The sequence below is a fragment of the Thermobia domestica genome, chromosome 1 (assembly GCF_964235325.1).
Source record: "Thermobia domestica chromosome 1, izTheDome1.hap1.1, whole genome shotgun sequence".
Lineage (NCBI taxonomy): Eukaryota > Metazoa > Arthropoda > Insecta > Zygentoma > Lepismatidae > Thermobia > Thermobia domestica.
The window spans coordinates 180,530,549-180,548,100 of record NC_137454.1 but is presented as its reverse complement, the minus strand read 5'-3'; the positions used below and the strand labels follow the sequence as shown (position 1 = coordinate 180,548,100).

At 35.0% G+C, this 17,552-nt stretch overlaps 2 protein-coding genes across 2 annotated transcripts in view; both read left to right on the top strand.

Annotated features, from left to right (window-relative positions):
- LOC145691617 (tyramine receptor 1-like) overlaps positions 1-17,552 on the top strand; it is a 1,380,953-nt gene that overhangs the window by 338,141 nt on the left and 1,025,260 nt on the right. The window lies entirely within an intron of this gene.
- Positions 7,014-7,421, top strand: LOC145674073 (protein GVQW3-like). Its single transcript, XM_081743911.1, has one exon. It carries the CDS (start codon positions 7,014-7,016, stop codon positions 7,419-7,421), a length of 408 nt encoding a protein of 135 aa, XP_081600037.1.

The window sequence follows — 17,552 nt, the reverse complement described above, 5'->3', positions numbered from 1 at the left end:
CATATTTACGTGTGGTGGGAGTGTACCAATAGCTCCAAATTCTAATAAATTGGACAGTAAGAATGGATATCCAGAGGTTGAAATAACTTTTTTTTTTGGTGGGACAAATTAAATTCCTACTCTGCTGACACACGCAACACAGGTCCCACTTAAAATAAATTATGTATAATCATCTGGGAGTTTAATACCCATTAGCCAAATTTTGGTAACAAATAAAAAAAGAATTACAACATGATTTGAAACGAATAAAAAAAATATATGCATAAGAGTAAGTGAACAACTGCCTTCTAAGGGATTCAAGTTGGACCAAAGAAAAGCATTGCTTTAGAAAAAATATTAAATTTGAAAAATTAAAGTCGAACAAAAAAATGCCAACTTATAGGCATTTTTATCTTTCTGGCTTTCAGCTTGAAAAATGGAGTAGTGCATGGAATGACAACTTGTCCCCTGATCTTATATAAATTTTAGTGATCTAAAGAATTAGTATGCCAAGTGGCACTTTCTTATCACCATTCCCAGTTTCTTTTTCTCACTAAGATCTTTAGGTCATTGGCAAAGTCATGGATGGTTACACGTCGGTCATGCTCGAGTTTTTCCACAATATTATCCCCTTTTTCGTGTGAGTTGTCGGCCACTGCGAGATCTTGGACATCGAAAATAAATAAAAGATAAGCAGACTTAAAAATAGAATAACTGACTTCGAAAACGGACTAAAACCCAGAAGAAAACTCTTTTTTAAAAATTGAAATAACCAACTTCAAAAGCACACTTCTCAACAGAAAATAAAACTTTTACAAACATGTGAACCGACTTCAAAGAAAGTACTAAAAATTACAAATAATAATAACAATAACGCCAAAAAGCAGAAATAATAATGAAATGCTTACAAGCAGAATATGATATATATATATATATATATATATATATATATATATATATATATATATATATATATATATATATATATATATATGTATATATATATATATATATATATATATATATATATATATATATATATATATATATATATATAGAGAGAGAGAGAGAGAGAGAGAGAGAGATGTATTTAATATTTGTACACATATTAATTAATATAAATTATATTTGTAAATTTATTTATCAAGTTTATATTTAAGTTTATACATAATTCATTGATTCTATGTCAGATTGAAACTCGTCAGGATGAGGAGATAATTTCCTCATCATTAGAAACATATTCAAACATTATTGGTTGCTTCTGATTTTCATAAAATATACCCTGTGATACCTACTGACGCATGTGTATACAGTAGACTATAGGAAGATGCTACTTTGCCCAATTGTATGTTGGTAAAATTAGACAGGGTTGGTCATAGTCTACCTTAAAAAAAGTGCTTAATGAACAATTAAATTTTCACACCAACCTATCTAAAATAAATTGTTGTGTGGATGTTTAAAGTGCGTTAAGTCAAAAGTTGGTGGCTTAGACAAGTCGCATTTGAAAGTTCAATTACAAATCCAACAATCCGGTTTTGAATTTCAGGCATAAGTTAAAAAAAAAGAAAGAAAAAAAACAGTCGTACTATCATGAAGAGCTACAACAGCTAATCATTTTCCCAAAACCAGATTTTGGATTTATGCCTGAACTTTCAAATGCAACTTCTCTAAAACACTAATTTTTGACTTAACGCACCTTACCCACCCACCCGCCAATTCATTTAAAATTTCACAAAATATTGCATTAAAAATACTTGGTTTCATTTTTGATACTTAAGAATTATTTCTATTGGTCCTTATTTCTATGGACCAAATGTAATGATGTAATCTTCCCTCCTCCAAAATTTACATCTTTCACTCGGTTCTAAGTTCACAAGACCCTAGTAATAACTAAGCAATCCACTTCTGCTACCACTTAATGAACAATAATGAAATGTGTTTTGGACAATTATATTTGTGAATTATATCCTCCGCAAAACTACTGATAATAGTTGTTATTTTTACTACACAATTTATTGTGTTAAAGTATTAAAAATGTTTTGATGTGGAATTCTTTTATGATTCTGGCGCGAGCGATTTGAGGTACGCGAAGCTTAAAACTTGGGTTTCTTTTCGTTATGTTTCCAAAATGTAATACATAAAACATCAGAATTACCCGGCTTGATGCTGGCTAAACTTATTAAGCTATTGAACTACTAGAAACGGTAAGGTTGACCACAAGTTGGTAAAACGCCACTCACCGAACATTAATCAACGTTTGACTTTACTCTCGAAATTTGATTTCATTTGAATTCAGTTTAGTCTCTCTTTATTCAGCGAAGTTATATGAGACGTAGACATATAGCATAACGTGAAATCCAAACCACATAAACTCCTACCGGGAATAGAACCCGGCTCTCCCACGTCAAAGGCGCGTACGATGTCACATAGCCGCGTGGAAGTTCTTTTGATTTTTCGAGTTCGGAGTTTGGTTTTCCATAACTGATCGTTTTCTCATAGGGTAAATGCTAAAAGAAACAAGAAAATAAGGAAAGGAAAAAGGTGGTTGTTGGATTAGCCAGAGTATTGTTATTGTTTTGTGTTTTGTCTTCTGAGATGTTGTAGGCTAAACTTCAGTTGCCAACTTTTCTGCTGAATAAAACTACGAAGAAAATACTTGCAGTGTCACCGGTTTTTTATACGATAAACGGGAACAAGTTTTGCACTTCCAAGCTTTCTACAAAATTGGCTCATAACAGCTATAGTCCCCTCTTCTTCAATAAAGAAACCACTGTCCTTGTGCCTCGACGTGTTTTTTCTCTTCCTTTATACGTCACGTGACATCACAGGAGAATAGGTCCTCCTGGAGCAAAGATTATTGAGAAAGAAAGGTTTTTGGTTCGCCAAGGGACAGTCTTCGTTTAATATGAAACGTCTGTTATATTCAGTCCCATTTCCAAGTGGCAATAGCGGAGAAGTGTCCACAGGGACTATAGAAGAAAAGAAAGGTTGAAGAAAGAAGCTGAGCATGCCTGCCGAGAAATGAATTTCCTGTTACACAAGGGAACAGCAAAATGACTGTCACCCTAAAGAATATTCCAGGTTCGTGATAAGAATATTTATTTGACGTCCGAAAATTTCCTTTTTCGCCTCTTCTTGTCTTAATAACCATAGAACAAATGCTATCATAGGATAGATTTTGTTCAATGTGAATTGGATTTCAAAGAATGAGTGATGATTTTTGTTCGTGTCTTGCATTTCCCAACTTCTACGTTATTCACAGAAACGTTTCTTCGATTTTGTACGTGATTTCTTTTGTATCGAAGCAAATAACAACAATGTTGGATCATAGGTGAATTGACTCTATAAAAGGAAATAAACGTCCTATAAGCTTTTTGTTTCCTCAAAGAAATCACTGAAAAACCATGGACACCACTACTACGAGAAGGTTGTAGGGACACATGTGCCTGAAGTTTCCTTCTGCCTGCTAAGTTCTGGATATCTGATAATGAAATGCACATGCATGATTAGGTCTTCGAAGATTATTGGAGAATTTTAGTTTCGATGGTTACTTCCCAGCGAAATCTTGGAACTAACCAAAACTAACACTCTGGAGTATAGTATATATTATTGGATCTATAGACCTTTATAGTTCCTTGTTTTTCATGTTTTCGGTAGCTTATAACTCCGAAAGGAAGCAATTGTGCACTCAGGTAGGTCTATACTTTTTGTCTTATCTTGGTGTCAGGAATCACCTCCCAAACGTTGTCGGTGTTGTTTAAAAAAAACTATACATATAATGAAACATCTTCGAATTTGCGAGGAAAATAATTCCACAATAACTAACTAACTAACTAATTAACTAACTAACTCTATGGACTATGGAACCCGGAGTTTCAATGCCGCGTTCACAAAAGCTCTCCACTGACTTCTATTCTTAGCTAATTTTCTACTTTATATTCCTATCTTTGCGAGATCCATTGTAATATTCTCCTCCCATCTGTGTCTAGGTTTTCTTAATGGTCGTTTTCCGATGGGTCTTCCAGTCAAGACTTTGAAAGCGTTTCTACTTTCTTCCATTCTAGCTACATGACCCGCCCATCTAAGACTCCTAGACTTGACGACCCTAACAATGTTCGGTAAACCGTATAAATTACGTTATGAAGTTCCTCGTTATGAAGTTTCCGCCATTCCCCATTCCCGTTCCTCTTGGGTCCAAATATTCTTCTCCGGATCTTGTTCTCAAATACTTTCAGTCTATGTTCTTGCCTGAGAGTAAGCGACCATGTTTCGCAACCATACAGAACAACAGGCAAGATTATCGTTTTATATATTTTAAGCTTGAAATTCTTCGACAGAATTAGCGACGACAAGAGATTTTGAACCGAATAGTGACACGAATTCCCTGCTTTTAGTCGACATTTAATTTCTTCGTGAATATGATTTTCGTCTATTAATATCGATCCTAAATATTTGAAAGTATCCACTTTATGAAAAGTATTATTTAATATTTTAACGCATCCACTATTTGCCGTATTACGGTCCCGACGCACTTCCATGTATTTAGTTTTCTCTGCATTTACTTCTAAACCCATGTCCCTGCAAGCGTTTAATAAGATCCCTATTGTTCTCCTATTATCCCCTATTAAATTTACATCATCAGCATATGCCATAACCTGGTGAATATCGTTCAACTCTCTCCTGTATGCTATCTTTGATTTTCCTTATGGCGTATTCCAGCACAAAGTTAAATAATAATGGCGACAACTCATCTCCTTGTTTCAGGCCATTTTCGACGTGAAAGCTTGTGGACAAAACTTTTCCTACCCGAACTTTACTTTGGAATTCATTCCACAATAGTTCCATTTATTGTTGAGTATGATCCACTTAAAGTAATCTTTAACTCACAGAAGAACTTTCAGTTCTATATCGGAATTTACACTTTGAGGACCTTGCAGGTCACTAATTATTGTATTATAAATCCTAATGAACATCGAGTTATAAACATATTATTTCACAGTACTGAAGCTTTAGAATACAGGGTGACTGGGCCGGTAGTAGTCACGTAGGACAATATATTTGCAGTGCAGACTCGTATTAGCCAATAGGCTTTAGTTTTTCATTTTTACTGTAATGCCTATTACCCTTTCTGTATACTACACCCCTAATGAATAGCTTTCTTAGTTGGAGTATGAGTCTAGAAGAGATTATATATGGGTATGTGGAGAATTATTCCAGTTTCCAAATTTTGAAAATAAGCGAACCGTTCGATTTATTTCCCTATATCTAGTTTATTTTATAAGTATTCTGAATCTTTTTAATATGTAAGAATTCAATAACGATCAGTTATTTGAAAAAATATTTACTTTTTACGCTTAAATTGTTGCACATGCGAGTTTTAGGGGTGACCACCACTAAAATATAAAAATGACTACAATTTTAGTAACGGTCACACTAGATGACCATAACTGAAAGCACAATTTCAGTAGTGGGCACAGAAATAACTAGAATAAAAATTAGTGTTGGGCAGAAAAACATACTTTTCAACCTTTGTTCTCTAAAATTTTCAAAAAACCGGTTTTTCACCTAAACCGATTTCGGTTTCTTGCAAAACTGGTTTGGTTTTTCAACGGAACCGGTTTCGGTTTATTTCAAAACTGATTCCGGTTTTCTCCAAAATTGGTTCTATTCCTGACCAGAATAGTGTTTCGTTGTTCTCCGGAAACCGATTCCGTTTCCACAGAAATAGAAAGTTTTGTGTTTTCCAAAAGTTTTAGCCGAACCCAGTTTCGGTGAAAAACCGAGCAGTATTTTTAAAAAAAAAAAAAAAAAAACCTGAGAAAAACAAAGCCGGTTTCAGTGAAATATGAACCAGTTTTGGAGAAAAATCGAATAATAAACAAAATACGTACGAATAATATATATATACAAGATAATATTCTATATCACACCGCGTTTCCAGTTCTCGAATTCTTTTGTTTCTTTCGACAGATGTTACAGAAAAACTGTAAAATTACTGGCAGTTTAATTCCGTTGTATGGAAGACCCGTAAAGTATGATTTTTCTGTCACACTGGATCTTTATATATGCATGTAAAGGTACATAAGCATAGCTTCGGTATAGGTTTACATACTTTTTCTCTTATAAATATAACATTTTACTTAAAATGTAATCATACTGTAGTTTCCTTTTATATCTTTATACAATTATTTATTTTCATTGAATATTGTAGCTAACTAATATTACTTACTTACAATATTACTTTGATAACACAGTAGTGATCATTTTAATGTGAATTAAATTTTACCAAGAAAATGTAATAGGAATAAACACAGTCACCTATAATAAGTATCATCTAAAATATGTGAGCACTACTCAATATATAAGTGATCACAACTAGAAAAAAGTAGCCACTACTAGCAAAACTGCTCTTAACAATAAAAAATTGGCATATTTTCTTACTGCTTCCCTTAATGAATGAAAGCTATAGTTGCACTGAAAGACAACAAGATATTCTTTTAGCTGAATAAAAACCACCACTGTAACATTAAAACACAAGCGGCAAAAAAAATGTCAAAATCAAAATTTTCTTAAAGGTGTCCACTACCTGCCCAGTCACTCCATTTTATCATATCAATGGTGTACCCATAGGATATTATTGTGTTGTAGCGTCCATGTTCTATAGAATATTACGTAAAGATTAAAAATACCATATTAATATATAATTATAAAAATAACACTAAGAAGGGTTTATGTTCAAAATTACTGAGAAAATAATCAAAATATGTTGTTATTATTAATAATAAATGTACTACTGCTGATTAAAAAATCTCGTTGATGAATTACTATGTATACCAATGCTTTCCTATATTATTAAAGATACACATATTTATTAATTATACGAGGGCATGCTGGGAAGTCCTTAGCTTTGCCCCCTTCCGATATTTATAATGTTTGTTTTTATTTGAAAGCTACATGTGTCTATATGTTTGTGACGAAATATTAAAACATTGGTGCTAAGGAAAGTTATTTTTTTTTTCAGGTGAGTGCTTGAGATGGCAGGGCAGCCCAACAAGTTTAACGATGTTGAGAGTCGAGCGGTGATGAAGTTCCTCTTCCTCCAGGGTAAATCTGCAAAGACGATCCATAGTGAGATGCAACAAACATTGGGGGTCCATGCACCTTGTTATGCCACAGTGAAGAACTGGGTTGTGAAATTTAAGACAGGCCATTTTGGCACTGAAGATGACCTCCGCCCTGGGAGACCATCCATAGTGATTGTACCAGAAATCATTGAACAGGTTCATGAAATGATTCTCACAGACAGAAGAATTTCTGCTAAAAGTATAGCAGAGGACCTAGGTATATCCCATGAACGCGTTGGTGTCATTATTCGTGATCATTTGCACATGAACAAACTTTCTGCCAAATGGGTGCCGAAATGTTTGCAAGCCGATCAATAGCGTGCAAGAGTGCTTGCTTCCAAAGAGGTTTTGAATGGTTTTGAGCAGGAAGAGACTAATTTTGTGGAACGTTTGGTCACGGAGGATGAAACATGGATCTATTTATATGATCCAGAGACAAAGGAACAATCAAAAGAGTGGCGTCACAGTGGTTCACCAAGGCCAAAAAGCTTCGTGTGCAAAAATCAAGGTAAAAGGTTTTCGCCAGTGTTTTTTGGGATAAGGATGGGGTAATCTTTGTTAATTATCTAGAACAAGGTAACACCATAACCGGAGCTTACTATGCATCATTACTGGAAAGGCTTCACTTAGAGCTGAAGCAAAAACGCCGTGGAAAGTTGTCCCGAAAAGTTGTCTACCTTCAAGACAACGCATCTCCTCACAAATGCAATGTTGCGATGCAAAAATTGGCTAGCTTAGGGTTTGAAAACTTGCACCACACACCATATTCGCCTGACCTGGCCCCATCAGACTACCACATATTCCCAAATTTAAAGAAACACTTGAAGGGGCAAAAATTCGCCACCATTTCTGAAGAAATTACAGCAGTAAACTCATGATTTGACACCCCAGCAAAAGAGTTTTATTTAGAGGGCCTAAATAAATTGCAGGCCCGAAGCAAAAAATGCATTGAATTGAAGGAAGATTATGTTGAATAAATCCATCAAAAAAAAAATTAATTTTTGTCTTATTTTTCTTAGTAAAGCTAAGAACTTATCAGCACCCTCTCGTGCCATCAATATGTTTGCCATATCTCTATAAAATATTTCTGATTCTCTTTGTAGTATAAATAACGTATAATTAAAGTACTTGAATTTAATTACACACCCACACACGCACGCACGCACACACATACACACACAAACACACACACACACTCACACACACACACACACACACACACACACATATATATATATATATATATATATATATATATATATATATAATTACAATTAGTGTAAATGTTTGTAGAGAGTCCACCTCTCTAGCACATTCTTATGCAATGTAATGTCAGTTTTTAATCTTCCGTGCGGTGGAACCTCAAGAGCAAAATGCAATATAATTAGAAATAAAGTGGTAAGTATTAGGAACAGTGCATTACAGGTAGTGATATTATAGAATGAGAAGCAAGTCCTGTATGACATAGCTGAATTATAAAAAAAAAAAAAAAAAAAAAAATCGCATAGTTTCGCATTTTTCAATAATGTAATACGAGACGCATAATTTGACACACAATGATATAGTAGTTGCTAATAAGAAAATAATGTTAAAACAGATTTGCTAGATGTATGTTTCTAAATGCAATTTTTGTTTAAAACCAGAGTATTCTCCGAGCAAAGGCTATTATGCATAATACAGGGTGGCCCAAAAATAGGTATACAGTTTCGTACTGATCAGCTCACTGCATTTTATATAATGTCTTATTGTTATCTATAGTTTCTTTATTATTTGTTCTTAATTTTTTTTTTTTTACTTATATCTTAAGCTCGGAAAAAGCTATAAGCTAAAATATTATACTTGATCAAAGCAGGGGTGTATACCTACTTTTGGGCCAACCTGTATTTGCAGCATAGTACTTTAGTTTCCCCTTCAGCATCGACACATAAACACTACTGTGTCTTCTTCAATGCGTTAAACCCTATAGGCTTGTTTATCTAAATTTGTATTCGACATTTTCTTAGCTTCGCTCTATAATTTTCTTGAATATAGTTGTTGCTACTCGTTTCAATATCAGTCATAATACCATTTCATATTTTACCTCCTTGTAACATCTTTCGTTGCACTAGATTTATGAGGTAAGAAAAAAAAAAGAAGAAATCATCATAGTAATATCGAGATTATTTATAGAGAATGTTTTGAAAATATATGTTCCAGGATTATTTTCGTACTAATTCAACTAATATTTGATCCATTTAATTTAATTATATAAAGGTAAACAAGAAAGTTCTGTCGCTTCTTCACCCACCATCTTCGAACATCGAAATGCCACCTAAGACGTATCTGGAAAATCAAAAATAGTTCCCATCAGCATTAACTACCTTCTGCCAACGTTCTGGAATACCATGGATGTCCTCGCGATACAACTTGGTGGGCCGTAAAACGACGAATATATCAAGAACATTTTGCATATGTACTAGGGATTTCAAGTTCCGTCCTTTAAGGCGATTGTCCGAGGAATGGAACAGGTGATAATCGGACCATGTAATGTCCGGGAAGTGTGATGGATGCAATAGCATTTCCCATCCAGAAATGGTGTCACGGGTCATTCTAGCTACGTGGAGCTTAGTGTTGTCCTGTAACAGGAAAACCGATTCCAGAGTTTTGAGTTTTTCTTGAACAAGGCTCAAACGCTGACAGTATACAGTTGCATTGATACAATTGAGAAGCTAGTAACAGTTCTCAATGCACGGTGCAGCGATCAGTCCACCAAACACACAGGAGGACTTTATTGTGGTGCAGTGCTAGTTTCGGCTGTTTTGGAACCGGTTCATGAGATGCTAACCAATGATCACGGCGCCGTGGATCTTCATATAGGACCCACTTCTCGTCACATGTCAATATCCTGTCCAAAAATGGATCCTTCCTCAGACAAGACAGCAAGGAAACCACAGGTGTCTGTTCGCGTTGCCTTCTGACCCGGAGTCAAATTATGTTGGACCCATCGACCCAACTTGTAGTGCTTCCCAAGTTGATGGAGCTGCTGCCAAATGGTTTTTCCACTTACACTGAATTGTAGTCCCAATTCCTCACATTTCTGGCCACTGTTAGTCTCAATTGCTGCCTGAAGATCTTCATTTTTTAAATGTGTTGGTCCTCTGGCACGGGGTGCGTCTTCGAGTGTTTTGTCAGCGTCCTTAAACTTGTTAAACCACTACTGCACTATCATCTTATTCACGGCACCCTCAGCAAAGGCCTCGCATATCTCCCACTCCACTTTAGCAGCATTTGACCCCAGTTTGAATTCGTAAAGCATTCACGCCCTTATGACGCTCTATGGAAGTCCCATGATCACTCTGTCCAGGAGCGGATCCAGGGGGACGATCGGGCCGATTGCGCCCCAGAAGAGGAAACTTTCTTATTTTATATATATAAATAAAACCCATCCCAAAGTTTGGAGCCCTTAAAAGTTGCAGTATGATATCCCACCGCCCCCCCAAAAAAATCGGTCTTGGATCCGCCCCTGACTCTGTCCTTATACAAGTTCACGGTGTAACTGAACTGTCACAACTAAGTAGTATGTTGGATATACCCACACCAACAACTGATCTTCGCCTTATCTTCATTCGCATTCAACTCAGTGTGAGGGCCAATTGAATACAGACTTCCACAAAAAGCGAGAGAAAACTTTCTTGGTTACTTTTATAGCACATAATTTAACAACCCAAATAAAGCCATAATTTGTTCTCTGTCTAGTTTTTCTACTTCTTATGCAGTGCGGTTGCAGCTTACCTACCTTGTAAAAGTAGAACACGACAGAAATGTTTCTAAAACATCAATGGTAAGAAACATATCTGTTACAATTGGAGGTAAATCTGTATATATTCCCATACGTACTTTAAAAGCTGTTTGTACAATTGTGCGGTATGGTCTCGTCAGTTCTTATAGCTCAATGTAACAAATTAAAGATAACTTGGATTTACAACTGACAAGTCCATCCCAGGATATTGTAAACTAAAATCTTTAGAGCAGAGGATTGGGTTTTGACCTGTGTTGCTAAAAAATTAAAATGAATATTTTTTTTTCAATTGGAAACAAATTTTAACGTAAGAGGGTAAAAGAGAAAAGATGAACCTTGGTTAGATAAAAGTCTACATAGCATTTGCCTGTAATATTCAGCAATCCGCCATAGATGGTTCTCGTGGTGCACTGTCCTCTGTCTTCAGGAACATGAGTCTGGGATATGAACGATCAGACTGCTCTAACAGGAGCTCAGCTCGGAAGTAACCAAGTTATTACAAACTAATAACGTCTATTAACTGGGAGTACGAAAGTTTACTAAGAATATCATTCTTGATGTTGGTAAAAGAATATGCATCTATATGCTCTTATAAACGTGGGTAAAGTTTAGGTTCCAAAATCAAAAGTTTCAGAAGGTTCTTCTCTACATCGTCACTTTTGACCAGCTTTTCCTAACGACAAAATATCTCTGTAGTTTTGTTCCAAGGCGTCGGTCATTGGACTCCTAGTTCAGTGAAATGAAGGGAGGCTGATGAAATACAAAACGTGTACATTGACATCAGATAAGGTGATTTTTACGAATGTGGGCAAAGAAACATTCTTTGATGCCGTAGTTCTCACTGAGCAAGTGTTGCCATTTTTCAATTATCTTCATGATGAATAGCAGTTTATATTTCCATATTGCATGTTGACAACTACTATGTACACAACACTCAAAGTGTTGGTACATAGTTTGTAAAACATTCATGCACCTATGCGTAATTTTAGAGAAAATCGATAAAAAAACAATAACTTTTATGACATTTGTTGCCAACTGAAATGAAGGGGTCGGAGTCAAATATAGAAATTAGACAAGATAAAATAGAACAGATGACTAGTTTTCGATACTTGGGACGTATTATTAGTAATGACATGAAATATGAAGTGAAATAACAGCAAGGATAGGAGTGGCGAAAGAAGCCTTTAGGAGAAAGAAAATACTATCTTGTGGTACCTTGAATAAAGAGTTGAGTAAAGACTCATAAAATGCATCATGTGGAGTATAGTACTGTATGGGTTAGAAGTATGGACATTACGTAAAAATGATGAATGATTGGAAGCTTTTGTAAAATGTAGGTATAGAGAAGAATAAAGCGAATTAGTTGGGTCGAGCGGAAAACAAATGAGAGAATGTTAGACATAGTGGGTAGAGAGAGGAGCAATTTTAGATATTATTACAAAGAGGAAATGAAACTGGTTGGGACATTGGCTAAGAAGGAACTGTATCATGACGGACGTGCTAGAATGTATGGTACAGGAAAGAGAGAGAGGAGAGCGAAGAAGACTACAATTAATGAACGATATCAAAGCCGAAAAATCCCACATAAAGACGAAGAGGTTACTGGAAGACCGTGGAGCATGGAAGCTTCCCAGTTGCAGCAAGTCACCTGCCAGTAATGGCAGAATACCTATGATGGTGACCATGTTGCCAAATAAGTGATAGCTTTTATTCTGCTTGAATAGAATATTTTTTATATAGGATTACGTTGTATGTGGAAAAATACACTTAAGTAATATAATATAATATAATATATATATATATATATATATATATATATATATATATATATATATATATATATATATATTGCTTTCTTTGTTTCTTCTAAAAGTTACATACCTACTCCTAATATTTATAGCAATTACACAACACTACTTATAACATTATTCAAAAACATTTTAAATGTTATGTGTTATGGTTAACATAATGTAATTTACTGTATTTATGTTGTTTAGATGTCTGTAAACAAAAATGATACTTGAAAGGTTTTAATATTTCTTGTAATTTATAGGTCTAACTGTAAAAAGGAGTTATGCTTTTAAATTTCCACATAATTTCTACTAGTTATTCTTCCTTTATATTACACATACATACACAAACGCAGGTATGAATGTAAGAAATTAAGCACAAAGTCGCTTCGTTTCCAGACATAGGGACTTATATATATAAATCCCTAAGTCTGGAAACTAAGCGACTTTGTTCTTAATTTCTTTCATTTCGGAACTAGAGGTTTCGAGAAAGAAGTAGAAGGAGGGGAGGACACGAGGAGAATTAGAAGCTGAAGCAGCTGAACACTTGAAAAGAAGGATTTTTATCCTGCTAATAACATTTTTTTCCTTCATCACAGGCGAGATAGACTCCTTGATTCCTACTCGAAATTGGAAACTTGAAAGGTAGGAAATTTCATTTGACTTTGTGCAGCTGTGTTCTATTAGTAGCTCAAGATACGTTAAGACTTTTACGGGTTACACAAAAGAAGAAGATGAAGAGAAAGAAGGAAATTTCGTGCGGGAGAACTCCTTGAATACAATTACGGACAGAAATCATGTTGTGGTACAAAAAGGCAGAAAGAGAAACAAGATGGGGAGTTGAAAAAAAAAGTGCAGAAGTAGAAACAAATTTGAAAGAAAACTAAGCCTATTACCATCAAATGTAAAAAAAGAAGGTTGTTTGCAGAACACGCTATATGTTCCTATATCTTATTTGCAGACTTTGAAATGTTGAAGGATAAATTTCGAAAATGAAAATGAAAGCTTCCAGTATGACATCCCACTCTTATGCCGGCTAGCCTGAAGAGACGGTGATAATGAGAAATGAGTGCAATGATGAAATGGACAAAATGAGAGGAAACTAGAGAATCCCGGAAAACCCACCCACACGATTAGTCCACCACAAAGTTCACTTGGTGCGAGCTGGGATCAAACCAAGGACCTGAGGTAACAGGGATGAACGCTCTACCACTGAGCCACCGCAACTCCCAGGAAATTTCGATATGCATAGCTGCTCACCATTTTCTGGAATATATATGATTTAGCAATATTTTAAGATTAAATTCAGTTACGTATTGGACACTGAATACGTATCATTTTGTAACAACTATTGTAAGACATAAATTTTCAAAATTTCATGTCGAGGTGAATGTATTTTCCTACAACCTTCAATACTCAAGATTGCATATCCCACGCGGATACAAACAAAAGTCGAGACACATACTTAATATCTTTATCACATAGATACTGAGCATCGATAAGCTAAAAATAACATCACCAATACCTTATCGTATGCGATTCCAAGAGAATCACAAGGCAATACCGCACTATCGTTAAAAATCATCTATAAATACTTGGGACCAGAATCAATAGAGTTCAGAACATCTAACTAATGAAAAATCGGAACACGGATGTCCATCTAACCTCCACATGAGGCCGAAATACGTGTCAATAACAATATATGTAAATAAAATATTTATCTAGGTGGGTCATAGGAATATATAAGTGAGCTGACAGGATCTGCCCACAACTCTAAGTCTCTTAAGGAAATAAGTACATTTACATTCACACAATAACTTTCCTCAGCCGAAAAATTACACTATTTATAATGCATTTTTTTTTTTTTTTTTTTTTTGTACTTCAGCCTAGATGTAAATTACAAGTCTTCAGTTTCCTGACAACCTAACCGGGTTTTGCCTGGTGATGATGTTTATGCCCTAAAGAGTGTTAAAGGAGGACATGTTTGAGAACAATATTTCTATTCTCCGTTCTGTACTATTGAGGTCTCTTATGCACGAAAGTTGAACTATCGGAAATGGTATTAGATAGCTATTGGGTATCTAAAAAAAAATAATATCAGAATTGAGAATTAATCTGTCTAAAATTATCATTTGATCGAAAGAAGATCAATTGTGGGTCTGGGTGTAACAGTGATCTAAACAACATCCACAGTTCTAGGCCTGCAGCATAAATAAAAACCAAATTGCAAAATAAAAGTAAACTTCTAGGTTCAGTGAAGCACTAAAGCTAGCTGCCAAATGCAGCTTCTGTAGAATATTTTTTTAAGAAGAAAATGGACAATTTTAAGACTATTTCTTATTTTCTAAATTGTTGTTGGTTAGATCACTAATGCACTCAGGTCCATTATTGACAAATTGTAGTAGTGGAAGTAATTTAAATACTGTGGTATTCATTTAATTTGTTAGTTAGTTGAGTTGGAGATTAGTGTCTCTTTCAGCAGCGAGGTTATATGAAACATGGACAAACAGCTCAACGTGAGGTCTGAATCATTATGAATTAGATATGCTGTACATTAAACCCGGATCACCAACGTCAAAGTTGCGTACGCAAATGACACATAAATTATTTGTCTATGTCACATAAGAAGCACACACAATAGAAACAATTATAATCCAATAATCTATGATCTTTCAAATTAGATATTGACATTCCATTACGACAATGAGCGGTTTTTAGGATTATTCCTATCTACAGAAGATCTATGATTAACCGTAGCATATGATGTGAACTAAAATGTGTAGCTGACTGTAAAGCATATTAGAGACGGATTGAACTTCCTGCTATGTTTTTTTTTTCATGTTTTTCCACTCTACATTTACTTATTATCAGTACTTATGGAATATCTCTTTGGTTGGGTTGTTGATTTCGAGTTGCAGCATCCCTTTTCAGCACTAAATGCATGTTAAACATGGACCCACGCTCAAATATTAGTGTTTTCTCACCGAGAATCGAACCTGAAATCTCACGAACTAAAAACATGATTAGACGTCTTCTTTTGTGTGTAAAGGACATAATAATAGAACGGAAATTCTAATAAGATGAAAATATCATAATGCTTAATAAATTATGAATGTCAAAGATTTCTTCAGCATCTGCAGTAATATCCACGCATTTGCAGTTATAACCGGATAAAAGAAAATCAATATTCACAACATAAATAAGTTAATGTTGCTATAAATTGCATTTTTAACGATGAGGAAAATCCGTCCATAAAATCTGACAGTTTTCATTTTTTCTCACAGTTTATTGAATAAAAATCATACCAATTACAGGTATCTTCGTACGTGAAGCTCTTCGTTGCTATGATTTTCGAAATGTAAAAACAACCAGTGACACTTATATTGCCAATGTGACGACTCAATAGTAGATCTAGTAACTGATGATGGTCGTGAACAACGAAATTGAACAAGAGTTTCTTTTTCCCTTTGCAAAACTACAATAGAGGGAAATAGCAAGATGTAACCTTACTGAAACTAGAAATTATAGAGTTCTTCCTCTTGCAGTTTTAGTAGAGGAAAAGAACAAAACAGAATCTTATGGAAACCGGAAATTGAATATTTCTACCATTTTAGTTTCAAAAGAGGGAAATGGTAAGATGGAATACTGTTGAAACTGAAAATTGTGAACAGGAAACTTCTCTAACATACAAAGACCTTTAAAACTCGCATTGCTATTTGAGATTTCGCTTCGGAAAAGTAGCATGATTCTCCATTATAAGCAGAATCTCACTTTATATATATATATATATATATATATATATGATAAGTCAAAATCATCTTCCCGATTTCAATTTCTGATTATTCCATTTTAATGATACTTAAATAAACAAAGATTGCTTACCAAGAGATAGAAGGACTGAAAAAGTTTTTTCCCTTTCTTTTCCTCCTTTTTTCTCTTCACAAACCTCAGTGTCGACTTCAGCCACGGCTATAGTAATGCACTTATGCAATGTAACCAATGTCATAGCAAGCGGTGGCACAAATTCTAAATCCACTATGAAACCTGAAATGAAGTAATCACACAGGGTGAAATCTGGGAATGGTATGGCCATTTAAACAATTCTTAATCTCCTTCAGCTGCACAACTAATCCACCGTTTAGAAACTTACTCATTGGGGTAACCACGAACGTGATGATGGAAATGTGGTGGCACATCATCCTGTTGTAGGATGAAATGAACACTATCTTTCTAAAGTTGTATAACTATTGTTGTATAATGTCCGGTACATACGACCTCTCTCCAAAGAGGTAAGGTCCGTAAATTTTCGGATAAGAAATGCCACAAAAGGCATTGAAGGCGGACAATCACATTAATGTCGCAAAACAGTAAGCAACTTCTCAATACTCCAAAGCCATACATTCTGTCTGTTTAGTTTTCTGAAATGTGGAAAACTGACGTTTTGCTGTAAATTAACTTTTCCGAGAATCCATCCTTTTTCAAGCATTGTTGTAATCTTTCTCAGATAGATACCATTAAACATAAGTTTGTTGATTTAAGAGCATGTACAAGCTGTTGCCAATACGACTTCATGAAAAGATAACAATCGTCAGGAAGTTTTCTGTGGAATATCAAGTTCTCGCTTGCTCGATACGTAAACTTCTGAAGACTCCTTGCATAAATTGTGCGTATACATTCCGTTGCTCTTATCCTTGCTGAAGGACGTCCGGCCCACTTTCCTTCCAAGTGAGACTCCTCTTTTCAAATCTGAATACCATTTTCTAATTGCCCTGTAAGAAGCTAACTCGGTCCTATATTTTGTATTTAAATGCCGCTGAACCAACACGACAGGAAAATTTACGAGAAAATCTTCCAGACCAAAAAAAAAAAAGTTAGCGAAAG

Bases quoted from the DNA above. Each gene is read 5' to 3' on its own strand.
- LOC145674073 (XM_081743911.1), top strand. From the start codon at position 7,014: ATGGCAGGGCAGCCCAACAAGTTTAACGATGTTGAGAGTCGAGCGGTG.